We start from the raw sequence: 15,670 nt of genomic DNA, 5'->3' as shown, positions 1-15,670 counted from the left end.
AGAAAGAAAACGGAAGAGCTTGGTTCTCGAAGGGAGAACCAGGCTACCTGTATGGGAGGGCAGAGCGGCTGGCAGGAGGGGAGCGGCGCCTAGTCGGTGCTGTTCCTCTGTTATCGATCATTTCATACACAAACTGCTGTTAAGTACCTAAAATGCTGATGAGAAAAAAAATCCCCCTCATTGTTTTTGCGCCTCCTCTAGTGCAGCGCCCCTTTGCGTTGCATACCGCGCATACCCACTTTTTGCGCCACTGCCAGAGAAAATCTCTGAGACATCCTGAGAGATTTTTTTTTTTTACCTTTTCTTTATTGCAAAAAAGCTCAAACATATCAGTTTGAATTGATCTGCATCAGTTGAATCAGATCAGAGATTATCAATTTGCTTTGAAATCTTGCAGACTTTTAATCGGGTTAAACAGTTGAAACCAGATGTTTACATACACCACATTAAAAAAACAAACCACAATTTTTTCTCACTGTCTGAAGTTAAATCAGTCCAAACTTTAGGTTAGTTAAAATTACCAAAACAATATTCTATTTACTAAATGCCAGGGAGAACATTTCTAGAGGGTTCTGGCCCATTCCTTCTGACAGAACTGGTAGAACCAAGTCAGGTTTGTAGCCCGGCTCACACACGCCTTGTCAGATCTACCTACAGCTTCTCCACAGAGTCGAGGACTTTGTGATTGTCATGGCAAAACAATGAGTTTGTTGTCTTTATAAGTAAGACAGACAGAAGATCCTAGCTGATTCCTTAAGAAGTTTGCTCCAATTTTTCTATAAAATGTTCTTTCCTCATGGTGCCATCTATTTCATAAAGTGTATCAGTTCCCACAACATTATGCTGCCACTCCCATGCTACACAGTTAGGAAAATACAAGCATTTTCTTTAAGTAGCCTGGTAATTTGTATACCATAGCGCTAGAGTAACATTTGTGCTTGTGGGAGATTCATAGCTAAAATTGTTTGTATTGTGAACAACTTTGTAATAGCATTTTGTCTCCGTATCGCCCAGCTCCACTGCGGTTACATTATTCTATTTTTGGGTTTTAGAAGCATATCCAGCTGTCTCTTTCCCTGCATCGCAAACACTTCATCACGTCCTCCTCATGCTCCTCCTGTAGATGTGCCCCTGACTCCGGGAGTTGACATGGTCAGCTGGACAGATGAGACATGGAGTCTGTTTGCAGCAGGAAATCTGCCCTGGACATCATGGCTCAGCACACTGACAGCTGGTGCATCCGTGTTCTGTGTGTTTAGCGATACGTGCGTGTGCGTTTGTGTATTTTGCCAGCTGAATTGTCTCTGAAGAAGCAGCTGCAGCCAAATATGAGTTCAAAACCTTCCGCGTTTCCTTCAAACATCACGGTTTACAGCCTTCCTGCATCACATCCGGCATATTGCACTGAATAAATCATTTTCATTGGCTGCCTGATTAGGCAGGGAGACATTTAGCCTCTAGTGTTTGTTGTTTATGCACGTATGCAATGACCTGTCGATGACCTTGCATGTTTTTGACACATAATGTCGGCCTAAGCCAATCCCACTCGGAGAGGAATGTAATGCAGAGCCTATGGAGCGACAGTATGTTTATTTAGTGTGTGCATTGACCTGCGAGATGTCTGCTAAGTGGCTTATACTCCCCGTGTGTGTTTGTGTGCCGGATGACTTTGAAGTATGTTGTGCCGTGACAATAATCTAAGCCAATTTAGTCACCATCAGCCCTTCATTATGAGTTTGACATAAAGTAGTGCGTGACTGGAATGTCCTCCCATAAAATGATAATTTACTTCTCCAAAGAAATTACGTATTTAACCTCATTAACCTAAAGAACATGCAATAAAATGGAAGGCTTACCCCCCACCTCCTTTGAAGTGCACTGCCATGCACCCACACACAAATACAAATTGGAAACATCATCAAAAGTTAGGAGTTCATGCCAATTGTGACCCCTGCAAATGAGAAGCAGTGGCATGTTAACAACATCAAGCCTTACTTGCAACTCGTTGGGCTTCTTGTTGGGGATTTTCTCTCTCTCTTTCTCTTTCTCTCTCTCTCTTTCTTTGCTTGAATATCATCTGTCTTTTAAGAAACGATTAACCCGGCAGGTGTGAGGCAGGTCTCACCCACAGTCTTCATCAGCCCACCTTTTTTAGCGCACAGGGAGTTTTTTTTGTGGAGGGGATGTGTGAGGGAAGGTCAGCTCAGCCAACTAATAGTCGTGGTCACAAAGCTGAAAGTCACGCATTAGAAGAAACCGCCATCATTAGGACCAACACGTTTTCAAACAGCCTGACCTGCTGCTCCCCCGCTGTTTATTAGCAAAGTTTTTGGCTTCGCTTTAGAGCAATTATAGTCACTATTCATGATAAACCGTGGCCTTTTCCGTGACACCACGAGACAGGAGACACGCTTGCATACAGAGTAAATAATGTCAGGCGGTTGTGTTGTAACGCGCAGAAGAGCTGCCATGTTTTTCTCTGCAAACGCGTGCAATACGGGAAATGTGCTGGGGAAAAACAGGGAAAATGGCAACGTGTCAGCGAGTGATGTATGTCGTTCATTGGACACAGAACATTTAGTTTTCATTAAGAGTTAAACACGTACACGAAACATTAATGGGGTTCAGCGACAGCAGCGCCGGCGCGCCTCTCTGAATCTCATCCTGATGAATTAGCAACTCAGCACAAGGGTGAAGCGAAGGGAAAAAAAAAAAAAGAAACATGCAAGGAAAGAAAGACATTTATGTGATGTGTAGAGGGGAAGCAACTGTCAGATAACATATTTATCTAGATTGGTATTTATAACACAACTTCATGTAATCCCCAACGAAAGCTTCAACGTGCTCTTAGGAGGAACAAAAGGCTCGGTGGGGGAGGGACCATGGGAGGAACAGCGGAGAGAAAGGTCAGGATGAGTGCTGTCGTTTCATTATGAGAGATGTGGACTCCTTTTCCTCTCCTGCTGCACGGGGAGTGATGGAGAAGGTTGTTAATGTCTGGCCTGTCAGCCATATTGGATTCAGGGCAGTAAATTAATATTACGCTCCTTTTAAAGGGGTTTTATTTTGGGATTTACTGATCTCCCCTGTGTGTCGGCAGCGTAAAGAGGTTATTTCCCTTCTTTCTGCTCTGTTCTGTGTCCGCTTGCTATCTCTCAAGCAGGGCTAATATGTTTAGAGAAAGAGAAAGCGTGTTCATAGAGGAAGGATCTGTGCGCTGTAGGCACGTTTGTGTCATCATGTGTTTGTTTTAAACGTTTTTTAGGAAGCACAGAAGTCTGGCGTAGACTGTAGCGAATTTTCCAAGCAAATACAGCTCAGAAGGTGTAGAGACGACTTACAGAGCTTTGCAAACTTATTTAGATGTATGGAGTAAAAAAAATAAGTAGCAGTAAATACATATGGAAAAAAAAAAGCATTGAACACGTTGTCATGTTTTTCTGTTTAAACACAAAACTCTAATGGGGTAGGCGACATAAAATTCACAGCAGATGTCAAAAGCCCAAGTAATCCACACTTACGAATAAATCAAAGCAAATAAACAATAAATTATGTGTAAAGATTAAGTGAAGAATACATGAAGTAAGCGAGGTGCTAAAGGAATAGAAACTATTTAAAAGGGACTCCTTTCACTTTCCAATTAATTATCAATTTGTGTTGGTTTGTCACATAAAATCCCAGTAACATACATTTAGGTTTGTGGCTGAAACACAACAAATCATGAGAACTTCCGGGGGTTTCAGTTCTGTCCCACATCACTGTATTGTCCTCTTTCTTCCTCCATGTGCCGAGTTTATCATACAGGAGAGTTAAGTAATTAGAAACACGTGGAGACAAGTGATTTTAAGTCAGTGGGCTGTTTTAACTGTGACTTATCTTGAGACTCTGTCCTTTCTGTTGTGCGGCGCTTAATGTAGGCCGGGTTAGAGTCCTGGCAGAAAAGCACTATAACACAGTGTGAAGTAGTCTTGTCACTAAGGCAGGATTTATGGCTGCTCGTCCATCAGCGCTGATGTTAAAAGGGCTGTGATTAAGAGCCGAAGTGAAGACACGGACTGCGTTGCCCCTGTGACCCAGCCAGGAGCGCACAAGGCTGAGCGCTGTCACTGCTAACGCCACACCATACAAATCTGTCTTCCTCCTTCTCTTTGTCTGTCCATCTTCTACCGTCTTGTCCCGCATGCGTGCGCATGAGCCAAAACTTACCAAGGACGCCGAATCTCTGCATTTGATCTTAGCTCAGCAGTTACAACAAGGAGGCAGGGAATAGGCTCGGTGTCTGCCTTGCAGACACAACTTCAAAAGCTTGGAAATATATATTTCATTCTCTGTCTCTCTTCTTTTATTCTCCAAGGTTCAGAGCATCCGGCCACGGCAGCGCTTCCCGCCGCGTTCTCGGACCTCCTGCCTCACTTCCTGGTGGAGCCTGAGGACGAATACATCGTGAAGAACAAGCCCGTGACCCTGTCCTGCCGCTCGACCCCGGCCACACAGATCTACTTCAAGTGCAACGGAGAATGGGTTCACCAGGACGACCACTTGATTGAGCGAACTGTTGACCCAGCCACAGGTACACAGAACCCGTCGCTACTCGGATGCTGTGTATTTCTGCTTAGTTTGAACCAATATCAGCATACTTTGTTTGACCATTTGTTCCAGTCGTCAGCTACGGACCGACATCTTTCAGATGCATTATATAAAGTGTTTGTGTGCTGAAACTAAGGTCGGCAAATTGCCATTGGAGATTACTGTGCTCCTACAAACTCCTGGCTCATCCTCCATCCTATTTAGCCTGCCACTCTCATAATAAGCACATTGGTTTCATTCTCAGAAATCTCCACAATCACCTTGGAGACCTGTTTTGTTTTTCCCTTTGTTGTGCTGCAGTCTCCCCTCTCCGCCTCTGCCGTTGGTGTCACAAGCATGTATGACACTGCAGTGGAGTGATTCAGAAGTGACCTGCAAATTCAAACCACCCATTCACCGCCTGACGAGTGATTGGGCGCATACACAGATATGCAAATATGAACTGTGGCGACATTGTCAGTAAAGTTTGCAATTAAATATATATATATATTTTGCCTCTTTTCACGTAATAATTGTAACTGTGGGATTTCCTCTTGACGCAGCTGAAGTTTATATCTTCTCCAAGCTTATTTAAAACAATTAATGTTGAATGAAAGGTGGGATGAATGTGAAAACTAAATTATTAAAATTTTATGTGAAACATTTTTCGGCACCCCTACTAAAGTAAAGATGTGTAAAACAAGACTTTAAATTAATCCAGTGTAATCTCACACTGATAAATATGAGTAGATTTATTCTGTGGAGACAAAATAATTGTTTTAATAAAAGCACCGGTGGCACAATTAGCGGTGTGAATGCCTCGTATTGCCCTTTGGCAAAAAGACGCTGCTTAGTTTTCTTCTATTAGATTTCATAACCTTGAAGCATACATAGTCAGAAAGTTTCAACTAGACCCTTTTGCACAATATCTGCTTTTTGGATTTATACCACAACATCCTGTTCCACAATCCTTACTTTCTGGGACCTCATAGTTGTCCAGATTTGTGACTGATGTGGAGCTGAGGCATATTGGTGGGTCGAGTTCAAACTTTTACCTTGTAAATAGTGGAGCCGAATGTTGGTTTGTTTTTTGTTTTTTTTGTCCTCCCCTCAAACTAATGAATGGCATCTAAATAGAATCAAAGGCGTCTCAAACTCCAATCTTTGGAGCCAGTGTACTGCTACCTTCAGAAATGTATCTGCATCAACACACCTGATCCAAATAATTGAGTCATTATCAGGTCTGTGTAGAACCCGACCACGTGCTGTGATGGTAATTCTGCTTTTTTCTTCAGCTGTGTTGAGCCAAGGACACATTTAAAAGTGACAGAATATCACCTCTCTAGAAGTGGAGTTTAAGACCCCTGATCTGAGCGTTGTCATGGTGATGTAGGGACCACTCTTTGATGCAATTCTCCAACATTGAGCTTTGAAGTATTGTTTCTTTTTCTTTTCTTTTTTTTTAATCTCCCTTAGCATTTCCTTCACTGCTATGGGGAGCAAGACAAATATGGTTTCTCTTCCATTCTTCTAACCAGTGGATTACAGAATTTTTTTTTGCTTTGTGATACAAAATACTTGACCACCAGGGAAGCAGAAAATAATTAATTAAAAAGTTCATAGAAACTATGTATGAAAAACTTCTTTTTTTTTTTTTAGGAGTGGTTAAGGAATTCCCATAACTTTATCTCTGGTGATTTTGATGGAACTAAATATTTCTCAGGTTGGATTTTTCAATTATTTTCTGTGTGAATTTGTGCTGCTGCAATATTTGACTAATTTAAGGTATTTTTTGCACTTTTACAATGGTTGCCAATAAATGTACCCAACACTTTATAAGCAAAAATAAACAAAAGGAGAGAAAAAACATAATTTATTATGCATACAGTGATACATCAGGTGCATTTTGAACTGCAGCTAAGCTTGCTGATGCTGCCAAAGACAGACAGCAATGGGATGCAGTTTCACCAGGGTTTAGTTTCTGTAACTTTTTGCGTAGGCACATCGACTGTGGGTGAAAGATGAGCTGGGTACACCTTCCATCTTTTTAATAACCTCTGTTGTCAAGCCCCAGACCCCTGCTACCATTCACCAACTCTTTTGCTTGATCTCTTTACTTTTTGTGTGAGAAGTCTTGGTTTGATTCAGTTGTTGTGTTGGAGTCATCCTCCTGTAAATAAAAATGAAAACAGAGTACGTGGAGTTGACAGTGACACACATAAGGCCGTTTATGAGTTTGCATGATCATGGTGAAATGTCACAGCGTCTGAGTCAATTCTCATAAAAATGAATCATCGTAGTTTTTATTAAGCATTCCACCACCTTGTCACTGTTATTGATATAAATGAAGTTGTTAAAAAATCTTTTGGGTTTTCGTGAGCTACAGTTTTAAAGCTCCAACAAGCAATAACGTATGGTGAGTAATTGACTGTTTTGTTTTCTATGAGAATATCAGTTCTTGAGTGAAGAAACAAAAGGAAACTTTCCCTGGGAGATGTACGCTAATGCAGATCTTCAGCAACGTGAATGGACAGCGGGCTTTTAGTTTCATGTGCAGACGAAAGAAAACAAAAGTGTAATGCTGAAGACAGGAAGGAGAGATAATTAAAATAAAAGCATCTCGGAATGAAACTAATACAAGCACTCTAGAAACTTTAAAGTGGCCCCTTGAAGTCTTAAAAGGCCAGCTGAGCTTCAGATTAATTTTTAAAATTCACACTCATCGAAGTGCTAAAAAGAAGGCTTTGCTCTCTCTGCCCGTCTTGTTTGGGGATTTGTGGTGTGTCCAAACGGCGTGGTGAAGAGTCGATACTCCTCACTCCCTCCTGACTCCCCACCGCTCTCTGTCGCTCACAATCTGTAACTTTCAAATCATCTCACTAGACATCCGATGCAGATTGGGGATTGAAATCGTGATGGCGACATCGAGACACGCGCGTCAATTAAGACGCACTTGAGTCTTTGACATCAGAAATCTGAAGATCAACACGCTGAAGACAGTGATGTAAATAGCAGAAAATGGAGCTGCACGATTTATAAAATCTTAACCACCATCGCAGTGTGAAAGGACTGCTTTGATGCAATATTTGGTACAGTGTGCAGACACCAAACGTGCATAATGAGCATTGATGCACACAGTGGATTATATATATATATTTCTGCAATATTTTAGGTAATTTTTTCAGCAGTACTTCTGATATCAGCTCCTTCACTGTCCATGTTTAACTGAAAATATGCAGCTGCCACAATTTCTCTTTACTATATCTCATATCTACAGACTTTTTCATTACGACCAAATAAGGAGGCAAGTTATGTGCAAGACCAGGTTTTATGCTGCTATCAGTCGGGTGACATCCTGGAGACTCCTCTTTTACTTTGACATGGAGATTGTGAATTGTTTTATCCCTATAAAAGAAGACATGATGCAGGCTGTAAACTGCAGAGTTTATGGGAAAACCAGATTACAAACCCAGCATCGCCCTGCCAGCATTTAATGATGATGCCCCATTTGCCGTGTGTGTGTGAGCTGTTGCAGTTTGCATTTATTTGTCTATGAAACAAATCTGGCATGCTGGCTGCCACAGACCCCCGCAGCAGTGAGGGACTCCATGTTTAGAAACCCTGTGAAGTTCAAGGCTTCCTCACAGCTCCCGCCTTCACTCTGTGGTTCCACAGCCTTTGATGCCGAATGTTTCATATGTAGACCTGCACAGCTTTACAGAAAACGGGGTGCGCCAAAAATTGTGGCTGCACCTGCATCGATCTCTCAGACACTCGTGCTGTTTAATGTCACTCATGCCCCAAGGAGTTTGCCGACAGCTCGGTGCCAATCCCCGATCCTAAAAGCAACATGTATATGTGTGCTACAGGCTTGTCGAGTCTGTCCTCTCGCCCTGGTCATCACCGCCATGCAGGACTCTAAACTTGTACCTGTTACCAAGCAACCAGTGCTTCTATCGCTCCAGAATGTGGCCGAGGGCAACGCCGTCCCCTAAGAAAGAGGGATTTTAAAGGATGGAGACTGGGGCTGTAAGGATACATCCAGTTCACAAGATGAAATGATGCGTGATTTAAAGCTCTGTTTTGGAGAGAAAAATTTAATTTTATTGTTTGTTTTGAAAACGGAGTGAAGAGGTTTCCGAAATAATAATAATAAAAAAATGTTTTAAAATTCTTTAGTGTAGAGTATTCCAGTTTTGATTTGCCTTCTCGTTTAGGCTTGTTAAATTGTAAATGTTTCCTAATGCCAAGCAGATATTTAAAATATCGCCATGCAGTTAGCCAATTCAGAGTTTATTATGTAAGTATGTTAGTTTTTGAACTGGAAAGGATCGGTTGCAGTTCAGATTGATTGATTTGATACTGGTTATGAAGTGATGGATCCATCCTAACAATGCAGATTAGGACAAATAAGTAACAAATGGCACATTAATCTTTATTGCACCTGGTATATGATTATACTCTATTTAATACTGGTATTAAATAAATCCCCAAAGTCTGAACCTTTTACAGAGCTGTGATTTCTGTTTACATTTATACTTCAATAAACATCAAAATTAATGAATGTGACAACAAATAGTGTTTAATATCAAGAGGTTTATGAACAGAAAAAAAATCATATCCCTTTGCAATCTATTTGTAATAGGTAATCAGATTTTATGAAAATGAAACAAGAACACCCACTAAAGTCTTAAATAGAACTTGGAAAATTGAAGATAACCAAGCAGCTCTGAGCTTAATATTTAATGTGGCTGCCATGGAAATAAACTGTAACCCAGGCAGGTTTGAAGTATTTATGTTGAGATTATTAATAGGAAACTCTGACAGTACATCTCTGATTAAAAAGCAGCACAGATAAAATTGTACAATTTTTTGTTGTGAGCATGTTCCCTCATAGTTTGAAGGGTTAAAATGGACATTTACATTGTTATTGGCCTGTTTTGCTATTGCTAGCCTAGCACCACAACTTTTACTAAACCTTACTGATTCTCTTATCCTCTTTTTTTGTGGTCTGTTAATAGAAAAAGTCATATTCTGGCAGCACAAGAAGGAAAACTACGACAAAAATAACTCAAACTTTCCTGGTTTCATTTGTGTTCCATTGGCGTTAGTTGTTTTGAGACCAGAATTAAAATTTGTGAATTACAGCCATAGCTTTGAATGGTTGCTGAGTCTGAAAATATCAATGATCTTTTTGCAAATGATTGTTAATAAGGATTATTAGACTCAAATAAATTCAGCTGTAAGTCATGTTGCAGAGCAAAGCTGAAGGAATATCAGATGTGTTTCTGTTGCAAGTGTGAGCCCAGCAAAGCACAGGCAGGATTTGGCAAACTCCATCCATGCTCAGTAGCAGCAGACTCTGTCAAATGTCAAAGCGACTGTGAAGCTTTAAATTAATAACAGACCCAGGACTGAAGTGCAGGCGTGTTTCATCGGTGCTGCTCAGTCCTCAAAGTTCAGCCAGTAAAAAACATGACATGTGGATAAGACTCTATTTCAGACATGACCTCGCTATCATCAGACAGTCTGCTTTATTGAACCTGATTCACAGCAGCCAAGACAAAAGAGTAGCTCTACCTGGCTGTGTCTACAATTCAGTTACAGTTTACATCCCTTCGTATTGCCCAATCGCTGTGGACACCACACATACAGACAAGAGATTTTTATTATTTTTTTACAAACTCCTCAGAGAAGACAAACGGAAAAATATGTCACAATTTGTCCTTCCCCTCCCGGTTCCAGTGTCTCATATTGATCTGTCCTCGAGTCTATCGGTTCTCATTACCTGTCTGCAGTAACTTATCTCAATTGGTATGGCTGTGACTGCTTCTGAGGGAGCTAGCTAACTCCGTGTCTTTCCCAGGTCGACGAGAGAAGACGTTTGGCGAGTCTTAATAAAGAAATATCCCCCCCCTGAACAAATCAATACTGACAGTGTGTTTGCATAGATTAGGAGATTCTCCCACTCTATGATTTCTCATCAGACACATGATGAGGGGAAGCGAGATTGGCATTTGAGCGTGGGCTCGATGTATTGGCCAGACTGATTTGATTGTGTTTGCATTTCATCTGCCAGCATTGATGGAAACGATTTTGATCCACGCTTCGGATTGTCACCCCGGCAGCAAACCCTCTCAGGTGGAAAATGCATGCATTTCACATTCTTATTTCAATAAACCTTCGCATCCGCCTTTATAAAGACAGGAGATTATATTTTTTTTCTTTGTTGATTGAAACGGATGTCAACAAGGCGTCTTCGGTGAAAACAGAAGATGACGGAGGCGCATTTGCGTTGTGCTTTATGAAATCGTTTACAGTGGGACCACACATACCACATACATAAAGCAATACTCCTTTTTGTGATTGGTGAAATCATTTAAAACTACATAAAGGAAAAAAATATAACCACTTCCTATAACATTTAGTTTAGTTTTTTTTTTTCTTTTTTTTGTGTCAGCTCCTGTCCTCTGTCAATCCTCTGAAGTTCAAATATCACCTATGACGTCAATAGTAATTCTTTTAAAGCCAGACCTTTAAAAATAAATAAAATAATAACGTTGCTTTTCTGCCATATCTGACATCTGCAGGCTTCATTTGTAGAAAATATGTTTTTTTTGATTAACCGGATCCTGGATCGTAATGTGATGACATATTTAATTTCAGATCTAAGAGGGAGATAAGCCAGGCTTAGCCTAAATGATCTGTAACCTTTGTTTTAATACCACAGTACTCATCCCTGGTATTATAGCAGCCAATCGCCTCCCTTACTCCAACTTCCACCCAAACCGCTTTTCTCCCTCTCCACTTGTTTTTCTCCATTTTCTCAGCTCTGTAGGTCACAACATGGATGCATTTACCTTTACAGGAACGTCGCACGGATGACATTTACCTGCTCACTGTCACTTTTTCTGAGACCGGAGGAATTTCAGCTGGATTCCTCCAAAGCCGCCTCATAGTAATTCAACGAAATCTTTAACAGAATATTGAAGAAAAAGTTCTGCAGCAATTTAGGCCAAACCTGATTGGTCTGAGTGCCAGGACCAAATGAGCAGAATGAAATAAGGGAATCATGGCAATATAGCCCTAAGTGAAGGAAATGGCCACGTACCACCTGCTGAGCATTGATCAGTTGCCAAAGGGACTAATTGATAATGCATTGTTAGCTGCCTCCACATAATGGGACTTGTATTTTATCCCTTCCTTGATTGCTGGAGGGGAGGAAGGATTTGGCAAAGAAGCAGTGAAAAACAGATGGGAAGGTGAATTGTTCCTGTGACACATCTGCCAGCTCTTACTATTAGACCTCTCAGGGCGGTCAGGTGAGAGTGTGCATCTATGTTTGTGGAAAAAAATAAATAAATACTGTCTTCAAAGCACAACACACTTTAAATATGTCAGGGAAGTCAAAGTGGATTTAATGGAAGCTTGTGTTTGTCTGGCTGCAAGATGACTGAGAGCTACAGCAATGCATCCAAGCTTAGTAAACCAGACAATGCAGTATGTTGGGTTCTTGAGAATAAGTTAAAACATAGTTTCATCAATATGCTTTGAAAGCAATTGAGACATTTTCTCTTGGGTTACAAACCATGCCTCATTTTCTTCAAATCTGAAGGATGGATGAGCATTTCCCCCCCCCAGGTATTAAAGATGGAATATGCTCTGCAGAGGACATTTAGAGTGTTTTAGAATGAGGACTACGATCCAACCTCAGAAAACCGATCAAATATTTCAACACAAACCTTGTGGGACGGCTTTCCTAGAAGTGTTGAAGCTTATATAGCACAGGGTTCTCATGCACTCTTGAAAAATGGAATCTGATTTAAATATTTTCCTTGAGTTGGACAAAGAAAGCTGGACAACGAAGTAGAGGAAAAGTTCTTACAGTTGCATCAGTCCATCCATCCCACTGGTTTTGCCATTGCATGGCCGTCCATCTCTTTTCTTTTCCTCTCTCCAGCTCACATTTAAATCTTGATCAGCGTCTGACACTTGCTGTACATTTGGCTGCATTTCATGTATTATATGCTAAAGTTTGTCTTCACACTTTGGAAATGTGCTAAAAAAAAAAAAAGCAACTTTTCGCACAAGAAACACAGAAGCAGGAACAATCAAACAATTAAGACGCAACCAGCTGACACAAGAGCCACATGTCTTGGCGTTCCAAATTCTGCTTAAGATGTGCTTATATTTGGTAATTTATTTGGCTTATGTTCCTGTGAAGTTGGTCTTGACAAGCAGGAATAAAAAATTTTCAAAATTAACTGCAATTAGTGGAACAAAAGTGGGAGAAAAAAAGATAATTACCATTTGTCAAACAACAACGCTGCCGTTCTACTCTCCCACACGCGCAGCCTTTGTCCTCCCACCAAAACATACCCCACGTCAGCCTCGCGCTTCGCTTTCTCCCAGCTAATTTCACATTCGTCAGCCTCACAAAAGCTGCGCCCTTGCCTGGAAGTCGGAATACATTCGGCAGTTTTAGCAGTTCGTTCGTTCTTTCTTTTTTCCTTTCTTTCTTTCTTTCTTTCACAACAGCATTCATTTATTACCCTCATCCAGAAGAGACAGACATGTTATCAATACAGTCCTTGGAGCTTTCGTTTGTCGTGTGGGTGTGTGTGTTCAAGGGGGGCAACAAAAGTGTTTCAAAGTCTTCCAGATCATGATGAATGGTTTTCTCAACACAAAAAGCTTTAGTTTTGCAGCAGAGATTATTCTCATAAATGTGCTTAACAATAAGGAATGCATCAAGGTTGTCAAATGCAAAGTTTCCAAAGCTCTAACCGAGACACGTGAATGAAATGAGGCCTTTCTGCAGCAGCACAGACACTTTCTATTATTGAAACCACTTATGCTTCACAAATCGAAACAGTTTCTCAGGTTCACCAATGTTCCTTAAACTTTGCTATCTTAAAAAAAAAACTCTGAGAGTGGAGCGGAAAGGAGCAGGTGAACTTCCTTCCTGCTTTGGTATTTTATCAGCAACGATCTCTGATGCTTTTCCTCGGTCTATTTTTTGCTTTTACTGTAATGTAATGTTATCTTTCTACTTACCTCCACATCCCTGGGAAATGAAAGAAGCGAGTGTTTATATGCTGACAGTGGGAGGCAAAGTGGGAGTTTGTGGTGTCAATCAACACCTGCTCTGCTCAAATTCGTTTAAAAATAGTGGGGCTGGGAGGTGTACTTAGGTGGCTGACAGCTAAATAGTCCTTGGAGATTGTTTTTGATAGACAGAGGAACTTGGTGGCTGACAGTTAATGCTTTGTGTGTTTGGCCCCAAGGAGACTTCCAGTGTGGGGATTTTACACAGTCCTCAAACAAACATAAACTCGCTGTTCTCTTCTTTTTAAAAATAAAAAATCTGAAAGCTGCAGGGTGTCCTGACTATGGGATATTTGGTGTTGCAGTAAAAGGACTATTTTATGCAGTGATGGAGGAAGAATAACTTCAATTTCCTCATGAAGTGCTGAATGAAACATAAAAAAGGAGCTGAGAATTTCTTCTCTGGAAGTCTCTCAAACGATGTGGGTGCATGTGCAACCACAGGCATCCAGACATGCAAGTCCTTATTATGCATTCAGAGCTCGCATCAATGTACAGCGGATGGACAGCGTACCTCAAATAATCTGAATTAGGGTCAGGTGGGTGATGGAGTGGAAAAACGGGCAGAAAATAAAAAAAGTCCAGTTGTTTTTTTTTATAACATTTTTCAATTTTGTCGACGTGTGTGTGATCTGGAAGAATCATTTTGTGATGATTCTGTTTGCTGCTTACACACTTAAAAGAAAATTTAAAGGACAAAGCTCACATGTTTTAGTGCTTGTTCAATGAGGCAAGAACAAAAGAAAAGGGCCTGGTCAGGACTGCGTCCTGAAGCCATTCTTAGTATTTTATGATTCAGCTGAATAATTTATCTCTGTTGTTTTAGACCAAGAGTTTGTTTTCCGAGAATGTTTATTCTGCGTCTCAGGTCCTTTAGAAATCTCAACGCAGCTGGTATTGACTAAGAAATCAATTGGTAGAAGGGTATTGTTTTAAAGTTGGATCAACTTAAACTAACAGGAAGCAGCTGATGCATATTTAGCTCGAGCAACATATTATGGAAAAACGTCCATGCATCCTTCGATCCATCCGTCTCGCTGATCTCTTTGGTAGCATACGTGGTGAATTCACAGCAATCAAACCAAATATTTACTGTGTAAAAAACCTTTTTATTCTCATTGTTTGACATTAATGAGATGTGTTACTCTCATGTCAGAATTACCAACATTATTTCTATTTCCTGTGGAGTGTGAGAGGGAATTTTCTTAGAAAACTCCCTCTCACAAACTTTCTTCAAATTTAGGTTTACATACTTTCATATGACCATGCCTTCGAACAATTGAGTTTCTGACATGTTCACTCACACCACTGATTAAATTGAAGCACACCTCAAACACACTCCCCTGTTTTTTGTGTGGGTCGGGTAAGAGTAGAGTAGATATATGAACCACCACAAATCTCCTCCGTTCTTGGGTGTAATGTCTAAATGCCAACGTTCAAGTGTTCAAACTATTATCCGCAACTGAAAACACCATGAGAATGCCCAGCCATCATACAGAAGAGAGACGGAAACTGGGTCCCATTAATTAACTTGCTTTACTGTGAAATAGGAACATCAACCCAAGAACAAAAGCCAAAGGCCAATTTAAGAAGAGAAAGACTTATTTTGACATAATGTCAGAGAAGATATTGTCTTTTTATCCAGCATGATCACTGCACTTCACATTCTCCACTTTTAGAGCCTTACTATACATTTTATTAAAATAAATTAAGAAATCACGTTTACGTTACATATTTACCTCCTTTACTTAAGACTCTGTTGATGCACCTTTGGCAGCAGCCTCAAGTCTTTTGAAGCATGAAGCCACCAGCTTAGTTCACCAATCTTTATGGAGTTTCATCCGTTCTTCTTTGCATTCCTTCTCAGACTGAAAGGTTGTGAATACTTACATATGTGTGAAATGTTGGTTTTCTGTTTTTAGTAAATCTGCAAAACTTTGTCATAGTGGATTATTTTTGTGTAGATTTGTGAGGAAGATGCTTAAAATATTGCAGT

General features: G+C 40.6%; 1 protein-coding gene across 4 annotated transcripts in view; it reads left to right on the top strand.

The window, feature by feature from the left end:
* unc5a (unc-5 netrin receptor A) overlaps positions 1-15,670 on the top strand; it is a 176,621-nt gene that overhangs the window by 81,561 nt on the left and 79,390 nt on the right. For all 4 annotated transcript variants that reach the window (XM_016676130.1, XM_016676131.1, XM_007561579.2 and 1 more), the window contains exon 2: positions 4,355-4,570. In XM_016676130.1, the coding sequence (XP_016531616.1) occupies positions 4,355-4,570 (216 nt within the window). The remainder of the gene's footprint in view (positions 1-4,354; positions 4,571-15,670) is intronic.

This window comes from Poecilia formosa, unplaced genomic scaffold (genome assembly GCF_000485575.1).
Source record: "Poecilia formosa unplaced genomic scaffold, Poecilia_formosa-5.1.2 Scaffold128, whole genome shotgun sequence".
Classification (NCBI taxonomy): Eukaryota; Metazoa; Chordata; class Actinopteri; order Cyprinodontiformes; family Poeciliidae; genus Poecilia; species Poecilia formosa.
The sequence above is the reverse complement of the archived record's forward strand: the minus strand, read 5'-3'. Positions and strand labels throughout refer to the sequence as shown.